This window comes from Cynara cardunculus (assembly GCF_001531365.2).
Source record: "Cynara cardunculus var. scolymus isolate 2C chromosome LG 8, CcrdV1, whole genome shotgun sequence".
Classification (NCBI taxonomy): Eukaryota; Viridiplantae; Streptophyta; class Magnoliopsida; order Asterales; family Asteraceae; genus Cynara; species Cynara cardunculus.
The window spans coordinates 25,733,655-25,755,033 of NC_037535.1; the positions used below are offsets into that span (position 1 = coordinate 25,733,655).

At 37.0% G+C, this 21,379-nt stretch overlaps 3 protein-coding genes across 5 annotated transcripts; 2 read left to right on the forward strand and 1 right to left on the reverse strand.

Moving 5' to 3' along the window:
- The first annotated feature begins 1,357 nt into the window (after nt 1-1,357).
- Nucleotides 1,358-12,044, forward strand: LOC112516877. The gene is made up of 15 exons (XM_025124116.1): nt 1,358-1,627; nt 1,752-1,816; nt 2,926-2,963; nt 3,480-3,570; nt 4,159-4,264; nt 4,366-4,436; nt 6,122-6,191; nt 6,631-6,693; nt 7,411-7,482; nt 7,570-7,671; nt 8,915-8,989; nt 9,767-9,883; nt 10,198-10,314; nt 11,252-11,308; nt 11,581-12,044. Exons 1-15 carry the CDS (start codon nt 1,403-1,405, stop codon nt 11,638-11,640), a joined length of 1,329 nt encoding a protein of 442 aa, XP_024979884.1. The 5' UTR covers nt 1,358-1,402; the 3' UTR covers nt 11,641-12,044.
- On the reverse strand, nt 3,566-21,126 carry LOC112516879 (reticulon-like protein B22). 2 transcript variants are annotated; one of them, XM_025124121.1, is made up of 5 exons: nt 20,766-21,126; nt 20,389-20,530; nt 18,843-18,912; nt 18,333-18,469; nt 3,566-3,849 (listed from the first exon to the last, which is right to left on the reverse strand). In XM_025124121.1, the coding sequence occupies exons 1-4, from the start codon at nt 21,008-21,010 to the stop codon at nt 18,354-18,356; spliced, it is 573 nt and encodes a 190-aa protein (XP_024979889.1). In that variant the 5' UTR covers nt 21,011-21,126; the 3' UTR covers nt 3,566-3,849; nt 18,333-18,353. The 2 variants fall into 2 exon arrangements, with proteins under 2 accessions (XP_024979889.1, XP_024979888.1); XM_025124120.1 differs by lacking the exon at nt 3,566-3,849 and having other exon boundaries at nt 18,187-18,469.
- LOC112516878 (probable mitochondrial adenine nucleotide transporter BTL1) lies at nt 12,785-15,706 on the forward strand. 2 transcript variants are annotated; one of them, XM_025124118.1, is made up of 6 exons: nt 12,785-12,925; nt 13,026-13,181; nt 13,343-13,437; nt 14,524-14,857; nt 14,963-15,200; nt 15,287-15,706. In XM_025124118.1, the coding sequence occupies exons 1-6, from the start codon at nt 12,896-12,898 to the stop codon at nt 15,538-15,540; spliced, it is 1,107 nt and encodes a 368-aa protein (XP_024979886.1). In that variant the 5' UTR covers nt 12,785-12,895; the 3' UTR covers nt 15,541-15,706. The 2 variants fall into 2 exon arrangements, with proteins under 2 accessions (XP_024979886.1, XP_024979887.1); XM_025124119.1 differs by having other exon boundaries at nt 12,789-12,925; nt 13,029-13,181.
- Nucleotides 21,127-21,379: the final 253 nt, after the last annotated feature.

Below are 21,379 nucleotides of genomic sequence, written 5' to 3' on the forward strand. Positions count from 1 at the left end.
AATGAAATTTTAACTTTAATTTTTTTACGATGAAGTTTGAAGTTGATTTTTTTAGTTTTATAAATACTAAGAAAACATACCTAAGTTTTAAAATTTATAAAAGAAAAACCTTAATAATTTCGTAAATTTCAACGAGTAAGTTTGGTTCGAGTTCAAACTTGATTTGAGTTGCAGGAGCTTGTTTTCAGTTTGAGCTTGAGAAATGGTTATCGAGTTCGAGTTAAGCTTTGATTTTTACTACTCGCGAGTTCGAACTTGGAAATTGAGTTTCGAATTCAAGTCAAGTATAATGATGCTAGAGCTCGACTCGCATCATTTACACTTATATCTTGTCCTATTCTAGAAAAAGCAACCCATGACATATTTCTAATTTATATATGATAATGAAGAAAGTGAATCAAAATTAAATTTATTTTTTGGTTATTATATTTGAAGTCTTTTTTTTATATCTTTTTTCTTTTTAAATTACTTTTTTTCTTTAAAAATTTATAATATGTTGTTTTAGTTGCATAAAAAAAACACAGTAAATTCCTTTAGGGGGTGTTTGGGTAAGCTTATTTAAAACAACTTATACTTTTTTGTAAAAGTGCTTATTAACTTATGCGGTATCAAACTGGAGTTTTGTAAAAAGTGTTTGGATTAGCTTATAGCGGTACCAAAATGTAAAATGACCAAAAAGGACAGCTCATTTTTAGGTTATCTTCTACCTAAAGCATCAGGTATATGAGTTGAAGAAAAAGGGTTCATATTTGAAACCCTAGAATCGTTGGAAGTTGGTGAAGCGAATGAAGAAGCAGGAAGCGAAGGAAGAAGCAGGAAGAAGGAAGAAGCAGGAAGCGAAGGAAGAAGCAGGAAGAAGGAAGAAGCAGGAAGCGAAGGAAGAAGCAGGAAGAAGGAAGAAGCAGGAAGCAAAATGCAAAGCGAAGAAGAATCAGGTATATCTTCTACCCCAAAATGCAAAGTGAAGGAAGAAGCAGGAAGCCGGCGATGAGAAACCAGAGGACTTGCCGGCGATGAGAGGGGAGAGACGGATGCGATGAGAGGAGAGACGGATGCGATGAGAGGGTTAAAAGGGTAATATGTCAAATAAGTCAAGAGGGAGTAACTTATCAAAAACAACTTATTACCGGTTTGGCACCGGTATAAGCAGTTTTTTTTTTTTCACATCCAAACACTCAAAATAACTTATCGGCGGTTGTGGACTGAAATAAGTTGATAAGCACCTTAAATAAGCTTTCCCAAACACCCCCTTAGTTACATGAAAATTTATAATTAGAAAATGGTAAATTTAAGCAGTTTGGTTGGTCCATTAAGCTGCTAATTCGTTTCTCTCATCGTTTCAGCTTTCTGGTATCTCAATCAATCTCATGTTTGCAGGATACAGCTCTTCTTCTACTGCAACATGATCTTCACAAATGCATATGTCGGTTCCACTACACTCATTCATCATCAGGCCTCCCATTCCATCGCTCCTCCTCGTTCTTCTAATCGTCGCAGTGCCGCCGGTGGTATATGTCGATCTCCACCTTTTACTATAAGATGCTGCAACAACTCCGATTCCAATTCCAATTCCGGACGAGGTTTTGGGCCTCTCCAAAGCCAAGACCCCTCGCCCTCGCCCAATAAGGTTTAATTTCCTTCTCTCTCACACTCCTTCCATTCCAATGTCGATTTGCAATCTGTTTCTCTTCATTTCGTGTTATGCCTTTCGATTTTGTTGAGCACTTCAAACTCCTACACTTTTTCTTCAGGCAAGCAAAGCCTCAACTGCAAGGGACGGCAAAGATAGGGGTAGAGGTGCAGCGTCACGCCAGAGGTAGTATAAATAATCGTTTTCTTCCAGCAGGAGCTTATATATTCACTTGAAGTTGAATGCCTAACTTAATTGATATTTGCCTTGTTTGATACTTGAAATTTTTCTTCCTTTACAACTTCATTTGCTTGCTGTAAATTATCGTCTCCTTTTTCACCCTCAAACAACTTGCAGGCGACTTGCCAAGTTGCTTAATATCGCCTGGTTTTTCATATTCAGCATGTTGGCTGACTGACTGGTGCAAGTCGCATTGAAATCAAAGATATAGTATCACAAGTTGTACGCAACATGTTGAGAATGCATCGGAACTTTCTCTCCTGCACCCGTGTCTTTGTGTGCATCCATCTAACCTAGGAGTCGCTTTCACCAGAATTGCATTTCGAAGTCACGATTAATAGGAAGCTTTGATGGAGTTCACTCATTTTCGTTCTGGCCAACTCCTCAAGATTTTGTACCTTTGTCACAGCATAACCTTGCCATTTTCATAGTTCCGTTCTTACAAACTGTGATTGTTCACACTTAGGGTAGCAAACAAACATTCATTTTAGTTTTCATGTAGGTCTAGTACTATGAGATATGATTCCTGTGCTCCACAAATGTGATGCAAAGGGTATTTACAGAGTTTATCCATCAAAGAGGACCTGGTAGTTTGTGGCTCCACCAAATTCCAAGTAGTTTTCTCTTTTTGTGCAGCTTTTGATGTGTTTCTGTAATATCGCTTATGTGCACTACAAATGGATTTACTTCTAAGTTCTAACTCAAATAAAATCAACGGCTACAGAAACCATTCTGACGTCTTTCCCCTCCGTGCTTTCCTAAAACATCAACTTCTACATGCTACTCCTTAAGATTGCATTTACTCTACAAATAGTATAAGCTAGGCTTAATGATCCCTTGTCTGAGTTGTCTCAAATATCTCTAACTAGCTGGTGTTTGCAGTGACATTCTTGTTTTCTGCTTCTGATTTTGATGTTATTTAGAGATTTAAGCTTCAGCATATGTTTTAATGTTGTTCAAATTGAAAGTTCCAAGTCTGTATATCCTTTCAGGTACATCATGTTCCCAATATTTGATCGTCACAATGGTTTATGATTGATTATTAAACATTGCAGGAAATTAGCATCCCAGCAAATTGGCTCTATACCTAGTCGTAAGTGAATTTATTGTATAACATTTATGTTTATATTTGTCTTCCATAAAATGAACACAAAATACTTCCCATAATATGAAATGTGTTTTGGCCAAGAAGATGTTACAACTAGGGTTAAACATTTTCAAGATATATCGGATAAGATTGTTTTTTATTTGGTTGAATCAGTCCATTATATGATTGAAGTGTCTACCTTTTTATTGTCGAACAACTTTTTGAATTAACTGATTGATCTCCATTCATCCTGCCATTCACACAAAAGAGTTGCAAGTTTCTTTGAATGTTGTATAATGCCCCACGCGGTAACTTGGTATAAAAAAAATTCGATCACTTATACATAATGGAAAGCTTGGTCTTCTTGAATGGTTTCCACCTATTCTATGCCTGCCATTACAAGTTCTTTGTTTCAAAATCTTGCTTTTATTTTCTTATTTATGCTAGTCTGTTAATCAAGTACATTAAGAGATATCTTTCTATTTTTGTTGCATTACTTCCAAGTGTTAAATTTTCCTACAGAGGCACCTGGAACAAATTCTAGAATGGATGGGACATCTAAAAGTTTTGCCTCTGATATTCAGTTTGAGGAAAGGCTTCAGGCAGTCAAAAGGTGTTCTACATGACTATGGTTAAGTTTGCTTCAGTTTTTACATAATTTTTTTTCTTTAGCATGCTTTGATGGAATTATTTGGTTTTCTATACCTTCGTAATGTTCAGTTAGAATTTGCCTGAGTGCAGTAGACACCCGTTCTTGTATAATGCAGCAAGCAAATATTTGATTGCTCATCATCTACTCCAATAATTGTTTTATAGAAAATGAAGAATACCCTGACAGGGATACTGCATGCTGAAAGAGTAGTGCCAAAAGTCCACTTCACGAAGAATGCACCTGAAAAGATAAAAGGTCCATAAAAAATATTGAATGGTTTGTAAGTTAATTAGTATTCTAGTAGACCTCATTAAGACTGACTACATTGCAAGTCCATTCAACTTTATCATGCTGTAAATTTTGCGGCATGGAAATTTGTTTGTATACATCAGAAATTGTTATACGTTGCTCGATGGGTAAGACTTACAGCTGACCTAGACTGCCAATTTATTTCCCCCGTAATTTCAGTTTTTGCCTTGTTTCCCCTTTAGTGCCTAATCATCATATGCTAATGTGTTTCTCCCTCTTGCCCTCGTTGTTGACCCTTAGGTCAGCATTGGACCAGAAAAAAGCTGAAGAGAAGAACATATATGGAGCAATTGACTATGATGCTCCAATTGCATCAGAGCCTAGCCAAATAGGACTTGGTACTAAGGTGGCGGCTTCTTCTTCAATACCTATTTCATTTTCTGTATTATCGAACGAAGTTCCATTTAGCATATTCAGTGGTTAAGAATCTAACATGGCATGACATAGATTGGAGTAGGAGTTGCGGTCGTTGTTTTTGGGTTGGTATTTGCTCTTGGAGATTTTCTCCCTTCAGGAAGGTATGGTATATTACTCCAGGGCTGTAACTGCTCCTTGTTAAGTAAAATGGTTCTTCCTGTGATATTCTAGTTTTTCCTTTTATAATGGATTAGTTTAGCTTCTGTCCCACATCAGATATTTATGCTAGCATCCAACTCAAAATCAAGTGGTTTGATGTAGAGATCCACATATTTCATGCTGTTATTGTTACGGATTTAGTTGGACTGAACCATAATATAAATAAACCAAGTATTCTAAAAGTATACTCTAGAAGGGCCGAAAGGGCAAAAAAGGAAAGTGGCTAGAAGTTGGTTAGAGGAGAGAGTCTTACCTTTAAATAGAAGGGAGGTAAAATGTTTTTCCTAAGTTTCTATTGGCTCTCGCATTAGTGCGCAGAGAGAGGGAGGATTCCCTGGTTCATTTTTCTATTATTGTAATTCCTTTCAATTTCAATCACTTATATCCAATTTCCTCCATTGTTCCTCTCAATTCAATCTTTAATCTGTTGATTTCCATCAGTTATAGATTAGCTGCTAGCTTGAAAGGCTCTCATACTGCTCATAGGCAACATAAATTGTACAGAGGACCATACATGGAGAGCAAAGACCAGTAGTTACATGAGCATCTAACAGAGTTGAATATGGTGAAAGCCTCACTGAGATCTCATCTATTGGATATGCAAAAAATCTTAAATTCACCAGCAGAAAGCAACAATGTGGAGAGGCATGCCACGTTTATAATAGCTTTAGGGTAATGTTTAACCAATTTAGTTGAAGCCTTTCACATTCACCTAACACTTCACCAGATTTCACACGGCACCTTGTAGATAACAAGTCCTATCCTAAACTAGTTGGGTAGGCTAGAAGAGATTCATTAAAAATTCAAAATCACTCTTTGGAGTATGGGTCCCATAACATAATTACATAAATGGCATCCATTCATGGACCACCGTCATCTAAGTGTAACTCCTTTGGTATATTCTACCCATGCAAATACCTCGCCAATTCGACAATCTTAGCATGCCCTTGCCTCTTATTATGTCAATAACAAATAAGGTAATGTTGTATCTTATTACAAGGGAAAACCCTGTAGAATGATTCATTCAAAACAAACATTATGATAGAATAGAAGGAATCATGATAAAATCATATTAAACCACAAACCTCTTGATGCCATTCTGACACTCTTAAGTTTTAGCATATGTACAATTGCACCCAACTTGCTGCATATCAACTATAAAGTAATGAGGATTTCTTATGCACAAACTGGATAGAAGGCAGAACATACGTAGTTTTGGTAATGTGGTCATGAACAAGGTAAAAGTGGATATATATGGTCAAGAACTGGGCTGAGAAAGGGACAATAAGACGATAAAGGCAAAATTGCACTATATTGCTAACAGCATGCATGTGTACAGGTTGGGACCATGTGCAGATGATTTACTTTCAGAAGTAGTGCAAGCTGAAGGGTTAGCCAGTTCAGCCCAATGTAGCTAACCCCCAACTCTTGCAATACAGAGCAGTTTGCCTTGAAATTGTTGCAGAAATTAGCTTTGCCTTTTCTAGGAATTATGTTGTGCTATGACATGGATCCTTATATCTTGAACTTTTTATCAGTATACTCAATTTCCATTAGCTTCTATATATTTCTAATTGCTTGCTATCCGTAACTCATATCTATTCTTATATTCACTTTTGCTTTCCAGTGTCAGTCCGGATAAGGACGCTATCATAGCAAAGAACACATTGTCAGCAGAAGAGAAAGAAACACTCCAGGTGAAGTACATATTGAGAAACCATAAAGTTCTATTTGTTTTTTAACCTTATTGTGATAGTAACTGATCTAGATTATCAACTATTAGTTGGAGATGACATTCTGTTACATTATCACATGGTTAAATGTTACTTCTCACTTCTATGTGGATATCTGATAAGGTTTAATATGCATATACACCAGGTGGCAACAGTATACATTCTGGGTCCCCAAATGTTATGTAAACAAAAATGTTAGGGTTTTCTTTTAAATTGGGCAAGAACCGGAAATTGATCGACTCATGATGAATCTTCCTATTGGAAAAACAATTCAGTAATCACTAATCAGCATGATTAAGTGATCACTTCATTTAATCAAATTCTTGTTGCTGTGCAATCAAATGTTGCTTCATATAATAAGAGATCCTATCTTCTGAATATGTTAATGGTTTATTTGTTGCAGACAAGACTACAAGAATATGAGGCGGCACTTAACATCTCCCCAGATGATCGTATTGCTCGTGAAGTGAGTCAAATACTGTGCTGGAAAATATAGCAATTTTATTCTTATGCTTTGCTTCTTATAATTTAGAAACTTCAGATTTAATTTGATAGCTGTCATTCAACTGTTTGTTCCTTTTGGTGGTCTCTACAGATTTGTGTTTCTGCTTATTAACCTATTTTGAAGGATAACTGGTTAACTATGCTTTTGATTGCTTTTCTCCATGCTTAGCTAATTGTTGGATCATCAGTGGATGCAACTCACTGTAAAAGTGAATAGCTTCACTTTTAGAAACAGATAGACAAATAAAAACTCAAAAATTATTAATGTGAAATTAAGTCTATAAATTTGAAGTAAAACTGTGAAAGAGAAATAATGAGGCGATGTAATGAATTCTTATTGTTATTTGAACTATAATGGGTGCTCTAATTTATCATTCGTGTTCAACGCATTGATATTCAATATCTTTATCTTTTCTATACTATATACAACTGTCTCCGGGGTTGGAGTTCACATTTTAACTTTTGCATTGCTTACCTATGCACTATGATATAATGTCAGTTCTTTCTAGTTTGGGTTTAGACTTATATAATGATATATATAAGTGCACCCAGTATCCCTTTTTTCTAGACTCACCGAATTGCTCCATGTATCATGTACCTATTCCTTGCAACATAGGTTTAGATAAACTGGCCACCTCTTCTCAAGAGACAACTTCATATTATCCAAGTGGTTTTGCAGGGAGTAGCTGGAACCTTAACAGAATTGGGAGAGTATACCCGGGCTGCATCCGTGCTTGAAGATCTGACCAAGGTTGGTCTTGTTAAGTCATATACAGGATAAATGATAATATTCACTAGATTTATACGTAGCTGAGTATGTTTACAATTTGGTTATCAGATGAAACCTAGTGACCCGGAGGCATTCCGCTTACTTGGAGTAGTAAAGTTCGAAATGAAGGATTATGAAGGTAGTGTTGCTGCTTATAGGAGTTCAGCAATGGTCAGTATGCCCTAATAAATTCTCTCCTCTTTTTGGTGTGTGGATAAGGTATGTGCAAGCAAATGAGATTCACTAGTAGTTCGGGACAGCTCCAGCAAAAAAAAAAGATGTTAACCATTGACATAGAACCAACAACTAGAGTGCTATATATACAAAAGGACCATGAACTCAAGTTAATCCCTACTAAATAAATTTATTTAAAAAGTTTGCATCCTACTGCTAATGACATCAAAAAGAATTGATAACCATTATAGATTGTAGGCATAGGAATATCATATTTGCATTTTGTGGCTGTATTCTGTATAGTTTAATCACATTTGCATCCATAATCTTGCACTATTAGAGGGAGTGCATAACAATGTCTCATGCTTTAATGCATAATTCTTTCTCCTCTCCCTCGAGAGTCTTTCACTTCAAGGATTAGGGAAGAAGGGGATATATAGGACAGTAGCATTCACAAGTGCAACTTACACTCAATGTAGATGATAGGTTGAATTACGAAGTTGATGTATAGTGGACTGGCATTCGTTTCGACTCTACTCCTCACTAACTTCCGCTTCATGAATTTAGCTCTAATCTGCCAGACAAGAGGGGTTTTGCATATTATTCTATTTGAGACAATTTTCCAACATGGGTTCAGTTCCAGTGAGAATGGCAGTTATGGAGAGAAGGGTAAGAAGGGATCCACCCTTCGATCAATCCTAATTGAAGATCAACAGTAATGAGATGCACTAGATGCACCTGATCAATTCCCGTATCAGCAATTCATGAGGCGGGGGTGAGATTAAAAGTGATCAAGGGACCATATCCCTTCTTACGATTCTCAACTTAACTCCTATTCTCACACAATCCTTCGTCTTTCCGACATTGTGGCTCATACCATCAGAGATATATGGATTCATTTAGTCCTGTGTAAAGAATTTTATTTGGTATGTATGTCGTTACTGCTCATTGCTCATTCTATTGGCTGTTGATCAGGATGTTATCCTTTATTGAAGTATGCAACAACCTGATTTTATGCAGTACAAATTTTTTTTGAGCAAATAAAGAAAGCAAAAGTTGCCATTTACTTATTTTGCAGAACCACTGATGTCAAAGAAAAGGGTTCAAATAAAGTTAATGTTGGATAAGTATGTGTGTTCAGTCTATGATTGTAAGCATATCTGATAATGTGAGCTTGTTTATCCCATAACATTGAAAGGAAGGTTCATAATGTCCACAGTTCTTGTCTGTTGCCTAACAGGTGTCCGGTAAAATGGATTTTGAAGTTTTGCGTGGTCTCACAAATGCATTGCTTGCTGCTAAGAAACCTGATGAGGTACGTCATGTCATTCGGGTAGTGGCATGTAAATGCCATTCTCTTTTCTCTAAGAAAATTGCTACTTTTGAACATAGTACAAGTCTAGTTTGGCTATTAATCAAGTGTCTAAAATATCATTCAATAGTGAACATTAGAGGAATCTTTTGGATCCAAATCACATCATCAATTATTTGTAATTATGACAATGGGCAAATAGGTTTGAAGCTAACTAAAACAGAAATGTTGCAATTTTTGTGGGATAACAGAAATAAAAATGGTTGCAAATATCACGGAAAAAAATATTTAAAAACATCATATTTAGATTGCGTATATTTCTTTTACATGGCATCTAAGAGAAACAAAGATGTTGTAAGTTCCAGTTACGATCATTGCTGATGATTTCTCATCCTATTCATAAGTTCTCCTACAAGACATTACCATTCGTACCATCAGTTACCTTTATCTATTCAAAATTGTTCCTTAGAACTGAACTGAATCGGTAGAAGCGATAAGACAAGTGGTAGGACTGAAAAGAGAATGATGAATCCAATAAAATGAGCTTTAACTTCTGATGAAGGAGCAGTAGTTTATTCAAATTTAATGGAGTCTATGTCAGACCATTTGAAAACTCGATGCTGAGATCTCTGTGTTTGTGAGTGAGGCTCTCCATATGGGGCTGGAGTTGAGGATTATTGTACTATCATTTTGTTATCTACCGCCTCCAAATGTGCACATCAATTGTAACCAGTTTGAAGCTAGCTGGTAATAACTTTCTTGTTTTTACTGCTTATTCAGGCTGTTCGGATCCTTCTTGCAACTCGTGACAGTTTGGAAAGAGAGAAGGAAAATCAGGCTAACACTGGAGCTGATGGTAGTCTAATAGATACACAATCTCAAATGGACCCTATTCAAGTGAGTTTCTTCTTTGCAAAATAATCTCCCTGTGTTTATTGTCACGTAAATGACAGTTTCATCATGCATAACTTGCTGAACGTATTATTCATTCAGCAATTAGATTACATAGAGTCGACGAATGAGATGGGTTCATTAACAATTCACAGATGAAAAAATGGCTGACATAGTATATTGTTAGGAAGACGTGTAGCTGGCCCTATATCTAATAACGCATACTGCTGAAATAATGCGGAGAGGGTTGACGGCTGGATGTATTTGATGGAATTTTCTGTGCACAATTATTTTACTTTCTTCAGAATATATTTTCTTAGGTTGAATTACTTCTTGGAAAAGCGTACTCTGACTGGGGCCATGTCAGCGATGCTGTATCTGTGTATGATCAACTCATCTCTAGCCACCCGGATGATTTTCGGGGTTACCTAGCAAAGGTTAAGAACATTCCTCATCTCTTGTTTCTACTTCCTTATAATTTTTAATGCTTTCTTTGTCTAATTGGGTGGCACGTCACACTTCCAAAATGCAGTGCCTTTGCTAGAGAAAAATCCATGATTCATGTATTTTGTCCCTTCATGAGTTGGATGTTCTTGGATATACTCACTAAAATAATAGTCTTATTGGCAATACTCTCTTTTAGGAATTAATATACAGCTGAGTAGAAATCCTAGGTTATTTCCTATGATTCCTGATAAGGTGTATTTGATTATTACTTATATCTTCCATTTTGTCTAGCTGTATAGTTTCATTATGTTCTTTATATACTTTTTCTATTTAAGGTACACCCTGATTCTTTAGAATAAATAAGAATTGTCAGTTTTATCATCAGAACTCCACATGGAATCAGAACAGCCTCCGTAATTTCATATTTCTTTTCATACTTGACATGGCTGTAAACCGATTGTGAATCCACCACCATCATGAATTAGAAACATCAAACAGAGTAGAAAATGTCCAGATTCCTATTGTCAGTCATAAACTAAAAGGGAATTGTTATGTTCAATGGTCTCAATCTGTGAAATGGAAAAGATCAGGACCACACGAATTGAAAATTTCCCTCCCATGATTGAGAAGACCGAGCTTGGAAAATCCAGAACAATCTTGTGATGTCTTTGATTAGTCAATTCAATGAGGAGAGATTTTTTATTTTAAGAAACTGTATATGCAATCTGGGTTTTCAAGAACACCTTTTCTTCTTTCAGTTAACTAAAGTATTCTTTCCCATTTTAAGATTTCAGCCTCCAACTAGCTTGGGGTTAACGTTGCTGAGCTTTGCAGAACATGTTTACCTAATTCATAGCTGCATGTTACTTATTGTTTGTCCAGCCTTTCTTGTGTTTGGTTGATATAAGAGAGCTCACATCTTTGCAGGGAATTATCCTGAAAGCAAATGGAAAATCTGGAGATGCAGAGAGGATGTTTATACAAGTGAGTGACAATCAAGCAAAAAGTTTGTACTTGTTTTGTACGTTGTGTGTCTCGCACCACACCCCATACCACCACACACAAGACCCCAACCACCACACACCATACAACCACACGACACACCACGCCTCACACCACACACCATGCCATACAACCTCACAACACACACCACCACCACAACCACATACCACACCATACTGTATGCCACACCGCACCACACACACCATACAACCACAACCACACCCCACACAAGTATTGATAATTGTTACTTACAGGCTCGATTCTTTGCACCGGAGGGGGCCAAGGCAATTGTTGATCGTTATTCGAGACAGTAACTGTGATTCTGATTTAGATGTTTCCAATACTATGGTCATGGTTGTCTCATGATGTTATGCAAGTCTTGGTCCAGGCCCTTTCGTTTCTCGGATTGCTATTTCTTTGTAAAGCCAAGAGGGTACGTGAAGGTTATCCAATGAAAACTTCAACCGGAAGCAGCTGATTATATATAGGGTCCGGTCGAAGGGTTTACCATGATCGACTTAAAGCTACTGCATGGTGTATGCATAATTTTGCATCAATGTTACTTGTCATTTTTTTTGACTAGGCAATGACATGTGTGTATCAAGTAGTGGTGGAACGTGTATACTATTTAAATTTCTCTATCAACATGAAGCAACTGATGATACCTGTCATTTTACTGGTCCTTGTATCAATTGTAAACTATTTGAATTTCTCTGTCATCATTATGCACCGCATTCTTGTTTATCATTGAATAAGACAAATTATTCATTGTATACAAGGAAACCAAAGGCAAGATACTGTTAGGTCAAGATGAGCTCTAACGTTTATGATAAAATAGAGATTTTGAAGATTATTTTGTTTCAAACTACTTTAAAACAAAGAAAACGAAAAAGAACAAGAGAATCTTTAAATTTGAGAACATTTCTAAATATAATATTGAGATTCATTTGAAGTTGAATGCATTACTATTTATTTGAAGTTTTTCTTAAAAATGTATTAGAATGATGATTTTGTAGAATTTTTTAATACTACAATTAATGTTGAAATTGAGTACAATTTTAATTAATTTTTATTTTAAAACAAATTCTTCAAAATTCAGATTTTGATGATTTTTCTCTTAAAAAAAAGACAAAGTATGAGAGATTCATACTTGTATGTAAAAGAAATTATTCTATCTTCTTCCTATCAGTGAAATTAAATTTCTATGAGATAATCTTTCTCACAATAAAAGGATTCTTGATTTTAGAAATGAATTTAAATGATGGATGAAATAAAATTAAAAACAAAAAAAGATTCCAAAACTCTATCGAGTCGAGTCGAGAATAGGCGGTGTCGGTTTTGAGTTGTGTTTGTGTGTAGAAAAAGTGGGCCATAAATTACTAAAAACGGGCCTGAAAACAAAACCCTAAAAAAAAGAAACCAAAGAGTGACAACGTGGAGAGAGAGAGAGACTATGACAAATACAAAATCTCTCTTTCAATTTCAAAGCCAAGGACGGTCCTAGAAGAAGACGACGGCCTGAAACCAAAATATCTAAACAGGCAGAGGAGGGAAAGGACCCAAACTAAAATGACCTCAAAATCTCCGTCTCAGGCTCAGGCACGCACATTCTTCACGCCTCTACAAATCTCTCTCTTATCAATTTATAACCAACTAACCAACTATTCTGATTCTTCTATTTCTCCCTTCGATGGATCAGCAGCGAAAGAGCAGCTTCTGTACAATGCCTGATGTTTATGGAGCTATCCTAGATTCCACGCATCTCCATAAGAACCTCGACCTTGTTTTCTTGGCTCATCATCATACCAAAGACGATCTGCAACTTCAAATTCCCGATATTCGTCGACCCTTCACCGTAACTATCTCCATCATTCACTAACCCTTGATTTTTTTTACTTTTATTCTACTCTGTTGCATGTTGCTTGAAAACCAGATTCTAATTGATTCTGGTTTTTGCTTATGCAACACGCTTACTTGGTTTTGTAAATTGAAGTGAAATTCGTATACTTGCTTCAGGAATTTTTTAGGACAAGGGAAGCTGGGGAATTTCTTAGTGGTGCTTTGGCTGGGGCTATGACTAAAGCTGTTCTTGCTCCTCTTGAAACCATCAGGTTCCTACATACTTTCTTTATTTCATATCCACAAACTCAAATTATTGGCTCTAGTTCTTTTTAACTAGCTTAGCAATCAAGATCCTTGATGAGCAGCTTCTAGTTTGTAGGATAATAAGTAGTTCATACATGATAATGGTTATGAAGGGATGGATGACCAGAAATAAACAAAATCACTGACTTGATTTCCAGAGGCTTATATAGAAGCACCACCTACCGCCTTTTATCCACATTCAGATCTCCAGTTTCTGTTCAGAGCAAGTACGCTTATCTGTCTGTGTCTTCTCTAAGATTATGCTTATAGATTATAATCACAACTTATAGGCTAGACTTCTTGGATGTTAAGAAGATCCATCTTCTGTGTGGGAGGAGTATAAAAAATATATAATATGCTTTATTAGATGAAGCATAAATTCTTATTGGCCTTTTGAATTTTGAGCCTATTAATCTGTCATCAACTCTTCCATGCCTATGATCTATTTATTAGGATCACAAGGTTTAAGAGAATGGTTTGAGCTAAAAACTACTATATAATTGTGGGTCACAAGGAGCAGGTGATTTCAGAACCCATTGAACCAATAAATTAACGCCGTTGATTATGTGGAATTCACTTGATTTTGGAGTTTGCAACTTCTGTTATCATAAGCTTTCATGCCAACAGTCATAGGGTTATTGGAACAACTAGAATTTGGAAATATTGGAACTGCTGAGTAAATAGATTGAAGCCAGCATGCAAAAGGTTGTGTCAAAGCTTAGAGATCTGCCATACAGAAAAATTTGTCATGAACAGATAAATTTGTCTATTTGGATTAATCTATTCTGTATAGAGCGGAAAGGTTTTTGTTTGGGAGGGTTTTTTCATAGATGAAAGGAACATGTTGTTTAATTGGGAGGGCCAGGTTTGGAAAAAACTTGGCTTTTTACATAAAGTTCCCCCCTAAAAAAGTACTAAATAAACCACTTTATATATCATTAAGCCACTACCAAACAGTTGGAATAAGCCGTCTCTCATTAAACTCGTTAAGTGCTAACAAACAAACCCTTTGTAAGGCATGAGAAGTTACACTTAGAAAACAATTTATGCAGGACCAGGATGGTGGTTGGTGTTGGGTCCAGAAAGATATCTGGTAGTTTTCTTGAGGTCATTGAAAAACAAGGTTGGCAAGGACTTTGGGCTGGAAATGCAATCAACATGATACGCATTGTTCCCACACAGGCAATTGAACTTGGAACATTTGAGTGTGTGAAACGAGTAATGACTTCAGCAAAAGAGAAATGGAGTCGAGAAGATTGTCCAAATGTGCAGATTGGTGGTGTCAAACTAAGTTTTTCTCTGTCATGGCTATCACCAGTTGCCCTTGGGGGTGCAGCTGCAGGATTTGTTAGCACACTTGTGTGCCATCCTCTTGAAGTCTTGAAGGTAAATAGTCTATGGTCATTAACCTAAAAAGTTTAACCCTATACATGCACTTTGTTATGGCCTTGTTTTCTTGACTTAATGCTAGGCTGCATGTTGTGGCTGCAGGATCGGTTGACCATAAGTCCTGATGCTTATCCTAATTTGAGTGTTGCGGTTCAGAAGATTTATAGGAATGGTGGGGTTGGTTCTTTTTATGCTGGTCTTTCTCCAACATTGATTGGCATGCTGCCATACAGCACTTGTTACTATTTCATGTATGACACCATCAAGAAGTCTTATTGTACAGCACAGAAAAAGAAATCTTTAAGCCGTCCAGAGATGTTACTGATCGGAGCTCTTTCAGGTGTGTAGGGTCATACTTGTTTGTTTGTGAAACCATTAACTGATTTTATTTTAGGATCCAACAAACTTATGTTTTTGTTTGGGCAGGTCTGACTGCAAGTACAATCAGTTTTCCTTTGGAGGTGGCGAGGAAACGGCTAATGGTGGGAGCGCTGCAAGGTAAGTGCCCACCGCATATGGCAGCGGCACTTTCAGAAGTAGTGAGGGAAGAGGGTTTAATTGGACTCTATAGAGGATGGGGTGCAAGTTGTTTGAAGGTGATGCCATCATCCGGCATCACCTGGATGTTTTATGAAGCTTGGAAAGATATATTGCTAGGTGACGACAAGCATAGGCAATAAGTTTCAACCCCTAAATGTATTTATAAGTTTTTCGTTATCTTTTTATTTTTCATCAAGAAGATAACGCCTTGAAGTCCTTATGAATTTTGTTAGATAAAGTGGCTTTGAATTTTGTTAGATCTGGCCTCCATTATTTTGTATAAAAAGGTGGTGCATGATTCACTTCCCTTATCTTCTCGTTCTCTTCTCTGCATGTGCTTCTAGTTTATTGATTGACCAGCCCTCTCCTTAAGTCCACCTGTAGATTGATGTACAGTTGGAGTTCTTTTTATCCTCTTTGATTCTTGTGTTTTATTTATAAAATGAAGTTATCTTACACTAGTTACTTAGACTTCCAAGTTTCTACTTCGGGTCAGTAACTCAATTAGCCTTTTGTGGTATGAACATGGATGGCATTACGACTCTATACGAGTACTCGGTGATTGAGGGCACGGCTAGAAACTTAAAGTGATGTGGGAACACCTAGGTAGGTAGAGATGGCAAAGCAGGTTACCCAGTTGGGTCTTTAATCGGTTAGGCCAGTTCTGGTTTTGCTTATAACCGGTTAGGCCAGTTCTGGTTTTGCTTATAACCGGTTGCAGGATGAAATATCGAGGATCGATTGTAACCGGTTGGGTAACACAAACAAGTTATATGAAGGCCGGTTTATTTTAACGTTCATCTTTTCTTTATTATATATAAAAAAAATAAACACAAATATTATATGACGTGATATACTCTAATTCTTAATTATTTGATTACTATTGCGGTATTACCCCATATAAAGAAACAAAAAGAAAACGCAAACTTTTATCATTCAAATTGTTTTCTATTCATAAAATACATGAAACCTGGTCAGTTGTTTCTGATTCATAAAATACTGGACCGATTATGGAGGTCTGGTGGTTGGCTAATTTGGTTTTCTAAATTCTTAACTAGTTAGTTAAACAATTGGGCCGTAACCAGCTGGGATCCGGTCATAGTAGTACGGGACCTAGGGGCGAAAAAAAATTGAAATCAAAAACATTTTTTGACGCATAATCTCGTAGAGGGTGATGTTTGGATTACCAACAAATTAGGCTCAATAGTTGCATTGAGGTGCCTCGACGCAATACAAGAAATGTATTGAGCATACTTTGAATTGTTTCAGCACCTCGGTAAGACTGTATTTTCAGGCTGCACGACACTAAGCTCATTTCTCTTTGTTGTGGTTTTGGATGAGATTTCATGATGGATCCAAGGGTGTGTCGCATGGTGAATCCTATTTGCGGATGACATTGTTTTGGTAGCAGAATTGAAGGGTGCCTTTGGAGACTCCAGGCTTACTTATTATTCGCACTAAGACTGAATAATATCGTTGGTTTGATTTTAGCAGGGAGAGTAATGTTGATCGGGTGGAAATCACATAGGAGGCAAAGAGTACCTCAAAAGGACAGTTTCAAGTATCTAGGATCGATGATCAGAAGGGAGAGATAGGGCATGATGTTACTCGCCGCATAAAGGGAAGATGGTTAAATGGAGGGTGACAACATAAATGTTGTGCGGCAAGATGCTGCTGGAAGATTCTACATTGTAGCCGTGAGACCAGCCATTATGTATGGCACGGAGGTGTTGAGCGATAAAAGAAGGCCCTTGAGAGGAAGAAAGAGGCCACTGAAACGAAAATCTTAGTTGGCCTTGTTGACGCAATGTTAGACAGGATACCAAACAAGGTTTTTCGAGCAACATAGGGAGTAGTACCTAATGCCTATTACAGATAAATTGAGGGAAGATAGTGATTGCTTGGGCACGTTTGTTGGAGACAATTGTCGGCACTGGTGAGGACGGTGGAGAGAGTAAAGGTCGAGACTATGAGGAGTAGTAGACCAAGGAGGACCTGGAAGGAGCAATTTAGACGGGACATATAGGTGTTAGACATTTCGAGAGACATGATCTCAGATAGCAGTATGTGAAGGCATAGATGGTAGCATATTATCTGCAAGGACACAAATTTTGAGGACAGGGGGTAAAAAGGTAAAGGGTGGGTTGGGAGAGGTTGAGATTTCGACATCTTGGTATGCGTGGCCTAAGATGGGGGAGAGTTAGAGTCAACCGCTCTTCACCCTTAGTTTATGGTTTTGTATCTTTTTTTTCAAGTATATAATATTTATATACGGCAAATGCAACAAAAAAAAAACTCACACCCCTTCCTCACATTTGGTGAGGTTTGAACTTCTGACCTCCTTGGAGGCTAAGGACTACGATCGCTAGGCCAAAGGCCCTTTGGTTAATGGTGGTTCTGTATCTTCTCATTATGTCCTTGTGTGCTTTATTATTCTTTCATGCCACTCTTTATTCGACTATGCTTACCTGCTTTTCTATCATGTATTTTCTTTTATCTCTCCTCTTATAACTTTTTCAAACTTTACGGAACCTTTTTCGGTTGAACATCCTTTTTCTCAAAACTTTTTTACAAGCCGGGGTACATCATATCCTCCCCAAACCCTACATCACGTGAGATTCATTTGGTTTGGTTTAGTCGCATTGAGGTAAAGAGGTAGCCAGATGACATTTATCTATTCTGTAATGGGTCCTGTTTATGAACATATTATGACAGGATTCTTCTAAAGAAATTATCCATCACTCACCCCCCCCCCCAAAAAAAAGTAAACTGTACAAAGCATCATATGTGTAGACAATAATATCATATAATCCCAGGTGATTACATCTGAAGTTGGATACAAAAATGCGAAATGCATTTCTAACAGAAACTCAGTGACAGATACCTACTCAGAATTTTAATGCCAGAAATACAGCATGGAAGAATTACGTACCAACTACAGGGAGTGTTGAAATTATGTGTTATCTAGCACATCATTAGGGCTATCTCTTCTCCAGCAAAATTTTGAGGAGCATGTGCTAAAAAATGACGAATTTTCAGCAAGAATATACAGACAAAACAAGCTCAGTCCTGTTGCCAAAGTAACAAACCAAATGTAAAGCTTGCATGGGAAAAGGAATTAACTAAAAGAACTTATGAAAACTACAAGCATAAACTTAACTACTCTTTGAAAAAGAACAGGTGGAAGCATGTAGGCATGACTAGATATATAACATATTAACGCATATACAAAAATTAACAAATATATCAGAAAGAATAAGGATGGCAATTTGGTCCTCGGTAGATGAGAAAGAATAAGAATAATTTTTTGAAAGACCCTTGGTAAGAAAATTCTTATATCTTAAAACATAATATAGTGGAATAAGGAGCAGAAAGATATAGTCGACTCGACGACTTGCTACCAAATACAATATGAGAGAGAGAGAGAGAAGCGGCCACATACCAGCATAAGCAACAGTAACACCTGAGACCCATCTTCCCAAAGCTGATAGCATATAGAGAATGACAACCACCTATTATGAATTATGAACAAGACTACCGTTATTATTGATGTCTAATAATCTTTCTAGAGAAAAGGCAGAAAAATAGCAGAACGCAGTCAAGAAAAGAAAATGACAAAAGACAGCAAAAATATCTATTCAACACAGAAAACAAGTGTTCCCATTCTATCTGTTCTAGTTTCCTAATATGACACCCAAAAGGTGAGGGAGTAGAGAAAGGAAATGTTAATGCAAAAACTGGCCTATACCTGCAGTCAACTCCTTTGATTGGTTTTTCTTTTAAGACCACTAGTTAGGCTCTTATTAGATAGAAGGAAATTAAGTACACTAATATAACATGTATAGGATCACCCAACAATTACAACAGATAACAAAAACGTGAGCATGAAGTATCATAACTCCATCAAACTAAATAATTTCTTAATTTGATAACAAATCCAGATGCAGAAAAAAGGTGAAATCTAATCAACAATGCGAGCTTCATCCATTTATAATTAAAGACTTCCTGTTTAGTCATAGACTTCATATGTTTTATGATTGTGTGCTTTATTGGCTAAAATGAAGGGCAATGGCCACCATATCAACTTAACTATAACAATGGTTTACTGTACAAGTGGGCATGATAATTTGAATTTTAGTAATGTAAATGTTGATTTTTCAAAGGCATATCAATTGTTTTCAATGTAGTTTACAACTAGTTTATATCCACTTCCTATTTCCCTATCACATTGGTCGACTTAAACTTCTCTCTAGTCCTAGAATCACTACCTCTTTAAACCTCTGATGGATCTGGTAATTGGTCTGTTCCGATTCTGTAGGTGCGCCTGACATGGCATTTATCCAAATAAGGATAAGCTTCCACCACCGGCCCTTCTTCTTCTGGCACAACGCCAGCATTGGGCAGTTGTCCGGCGGCCGCATCCGGAGGCGTAGGTAAGTAAGTCCTGCTTATACCATTTCCAAATATCTTTATCATGATTTCTAGCAATTCTGGCTACTTAACAACATCGATTTAACCACAGACCACACATCATTTATCTCTAAACATGTCACAAAGAGGATGATAATCATATCCCTTTTACACATGCTAAGCACATGGCTTCCTAAATTATCAAGCAACGGTTAACCTGTAAGATCTTCCCTTTACATACATGTAAAATCAGCAAATTAACTCACATTTCTGTTAATCTGATTAAACTTGAGCAAATAATTTCTGCAATGATGGAGAATGCTACATAAAGTTTTGGCCAAGGATCTCACAGGTATTGCATATTTTAAGAGCACACTGAGGAGTATCTCAGAAAGCATTTCATTCGGTTTCTCTTTATTGTCTTAAGACCAATTACTGGGGTAGCCTTTACATGACCATCATTTGAGGCAGAACACAATAATCCTCGTGTAATAAATAAGAAAAATTGTAATTGCAGCGACCAGGGAGTTTTGGACTAGTAGGTGAAGCGAAACAAAACAAGGATGTTGAATGATAACCTTTAGAAAGAGGCGCTTGTCATGGCCGGTTGCAGCAACCCTGAGAACAGATTCAGCTGCACCTACAGTATTAGCCAAGCACGCAAAGAGGCTGTTAGCAGTATCCTGAGATATCTGCCATTCCAGGGGATCCACAGGCACTCTGCAAATATCAGAGGACAATCAATAAGCATAGTGCGATCTTAAGTAATAGGTATAGGGGAATGGATCCAATACGCATACCAGGATGGAGAAAGTTATGTGATAATAGCCTAGGGCGATATTTAATCTAACAATTAGATGATCCGAATGAAGGAAATCAATCTAACAGTTAGATGATCCGAATGAAGGAAATCAATCTAACAATTAGATGAATGAGAAAGCAGAAAACGTCGTACTGGATGTTCATCTGGCGGAAAAGGAGGCCGAGGATGGCGAGGGAACAAAGGAGGACGATGAAGACGTCGGAAAGGAGTGATACGATGCTTGAATTACGATATGCGCAATGGTAGTAGACCAAAGTAGCACACATCCCGACTATCAATGGCTTCCCTTTGCCTATAACCACTGATCCTAACTCCTTTCTTCTCTTCCTTCCGAGAAGCTCCTCGTTTTCAGCGTTGTTGGTGTTGAGTTGATCCATGGCGGCAGACAATTGGAATGAAAACTAAATTGCTCCTTCCTTTGGAAAGGATTGGAAGAGAAGTAGTTGTCTTGTCGCCAACGACGACACATTAAAAAAAAAAAAAAACTAACAAATTGAAGTCCCTTTTTTCTTTTTCTTTCAATAAACTAAATTATCTTCAATTGCATTCATAGAATCTACCAAAACTTACAAATATACAACTTTAAACAATCTCAAACCTACGTTTTATATCTGGTTAAAAGGGATTTATCGTTGCTGTTAGAAACCTTAAAAAAAATTTAACAACTCAATAACCAACCTTTTTACGAGCGAATAATGATTGTCACATCACTCCAACTTCAAGGTAAGAATCAAGGTTTTTAGCAT

What these genes read in the sequence shown, in the direction of transcription:
- LOC112516879 (XM_025124121.1), bottom strand. Translation starts at nt 21,010, where the DNA reads ATGGATCAACTCAACACCAACAACGCTGAAAACGAGGAGCTTCTCGGA. An exon ending in ACAAGCGCCTCTTTCTAAAG is followed by an intron (nt 18,913 to 20,388) that starts GTTATCATTCAA and finishes AATTCATAATAG; the next exon opens with GTGGTTGTCATTCTCTATAT. An exon ending in TGTTACTGTTGCTTATGCTG is followed by an intron (nt 18,470 to 18,842) that starts GTATGTGGCCGC and finishes CTTTGGCAACAG; the next exon opens with GACTGAGCTTGTTTTGTCTG.
- LOC112516878 (XM_025124118.1), top strand. Translation starts at nt 12,896, where the DNA reads ATGACCTCAAAATCTCCGTCTCAGGCTCAG. An exon ending in AATCTCCGTCTCAGGCTCAG is followed by an intron (nt 12,926 to 13,025) that starts GCACGCACATTC and finishes TCGATGGATCAG; the next exon opens with CAGCGAAAGAGCAGCTTCTG. An exon ending in ATATTCGTCGACCCTTCACC is followed by an intron (nt 13,182 to 13,342) that starts GTAACTATCTCC and finishes TACTTGCTTCAG; the next exon opens with GAATTTTTTAGGACAAGGGA.
- LOC112516877 (XM_025124116.1), top strand. Translation starts at nt 1,403, where the DNA reads ATGATCTTCACAAATGCATATGTCGGTTCCACTACACTCATTCATCAT. An exon ending in CCTCGCCCTCGCCCAATAAG is followed by an intron (nt 1,628 to 1,751) that starts GTTTAATTTCCT and finishes CTTTTTCTTCAG; the next exon opens with GCAAGCAAAGCCTCAACTGC. An exon ending in CTGCTAAGAAACCTGATGAG is followed by an intron (nt 8,990 to 9,766) that starts GTACGTCATGTC and finishes CTGCTTATTCAG; the next exon opens with GCTGTTCGGATCCTTCTTGC.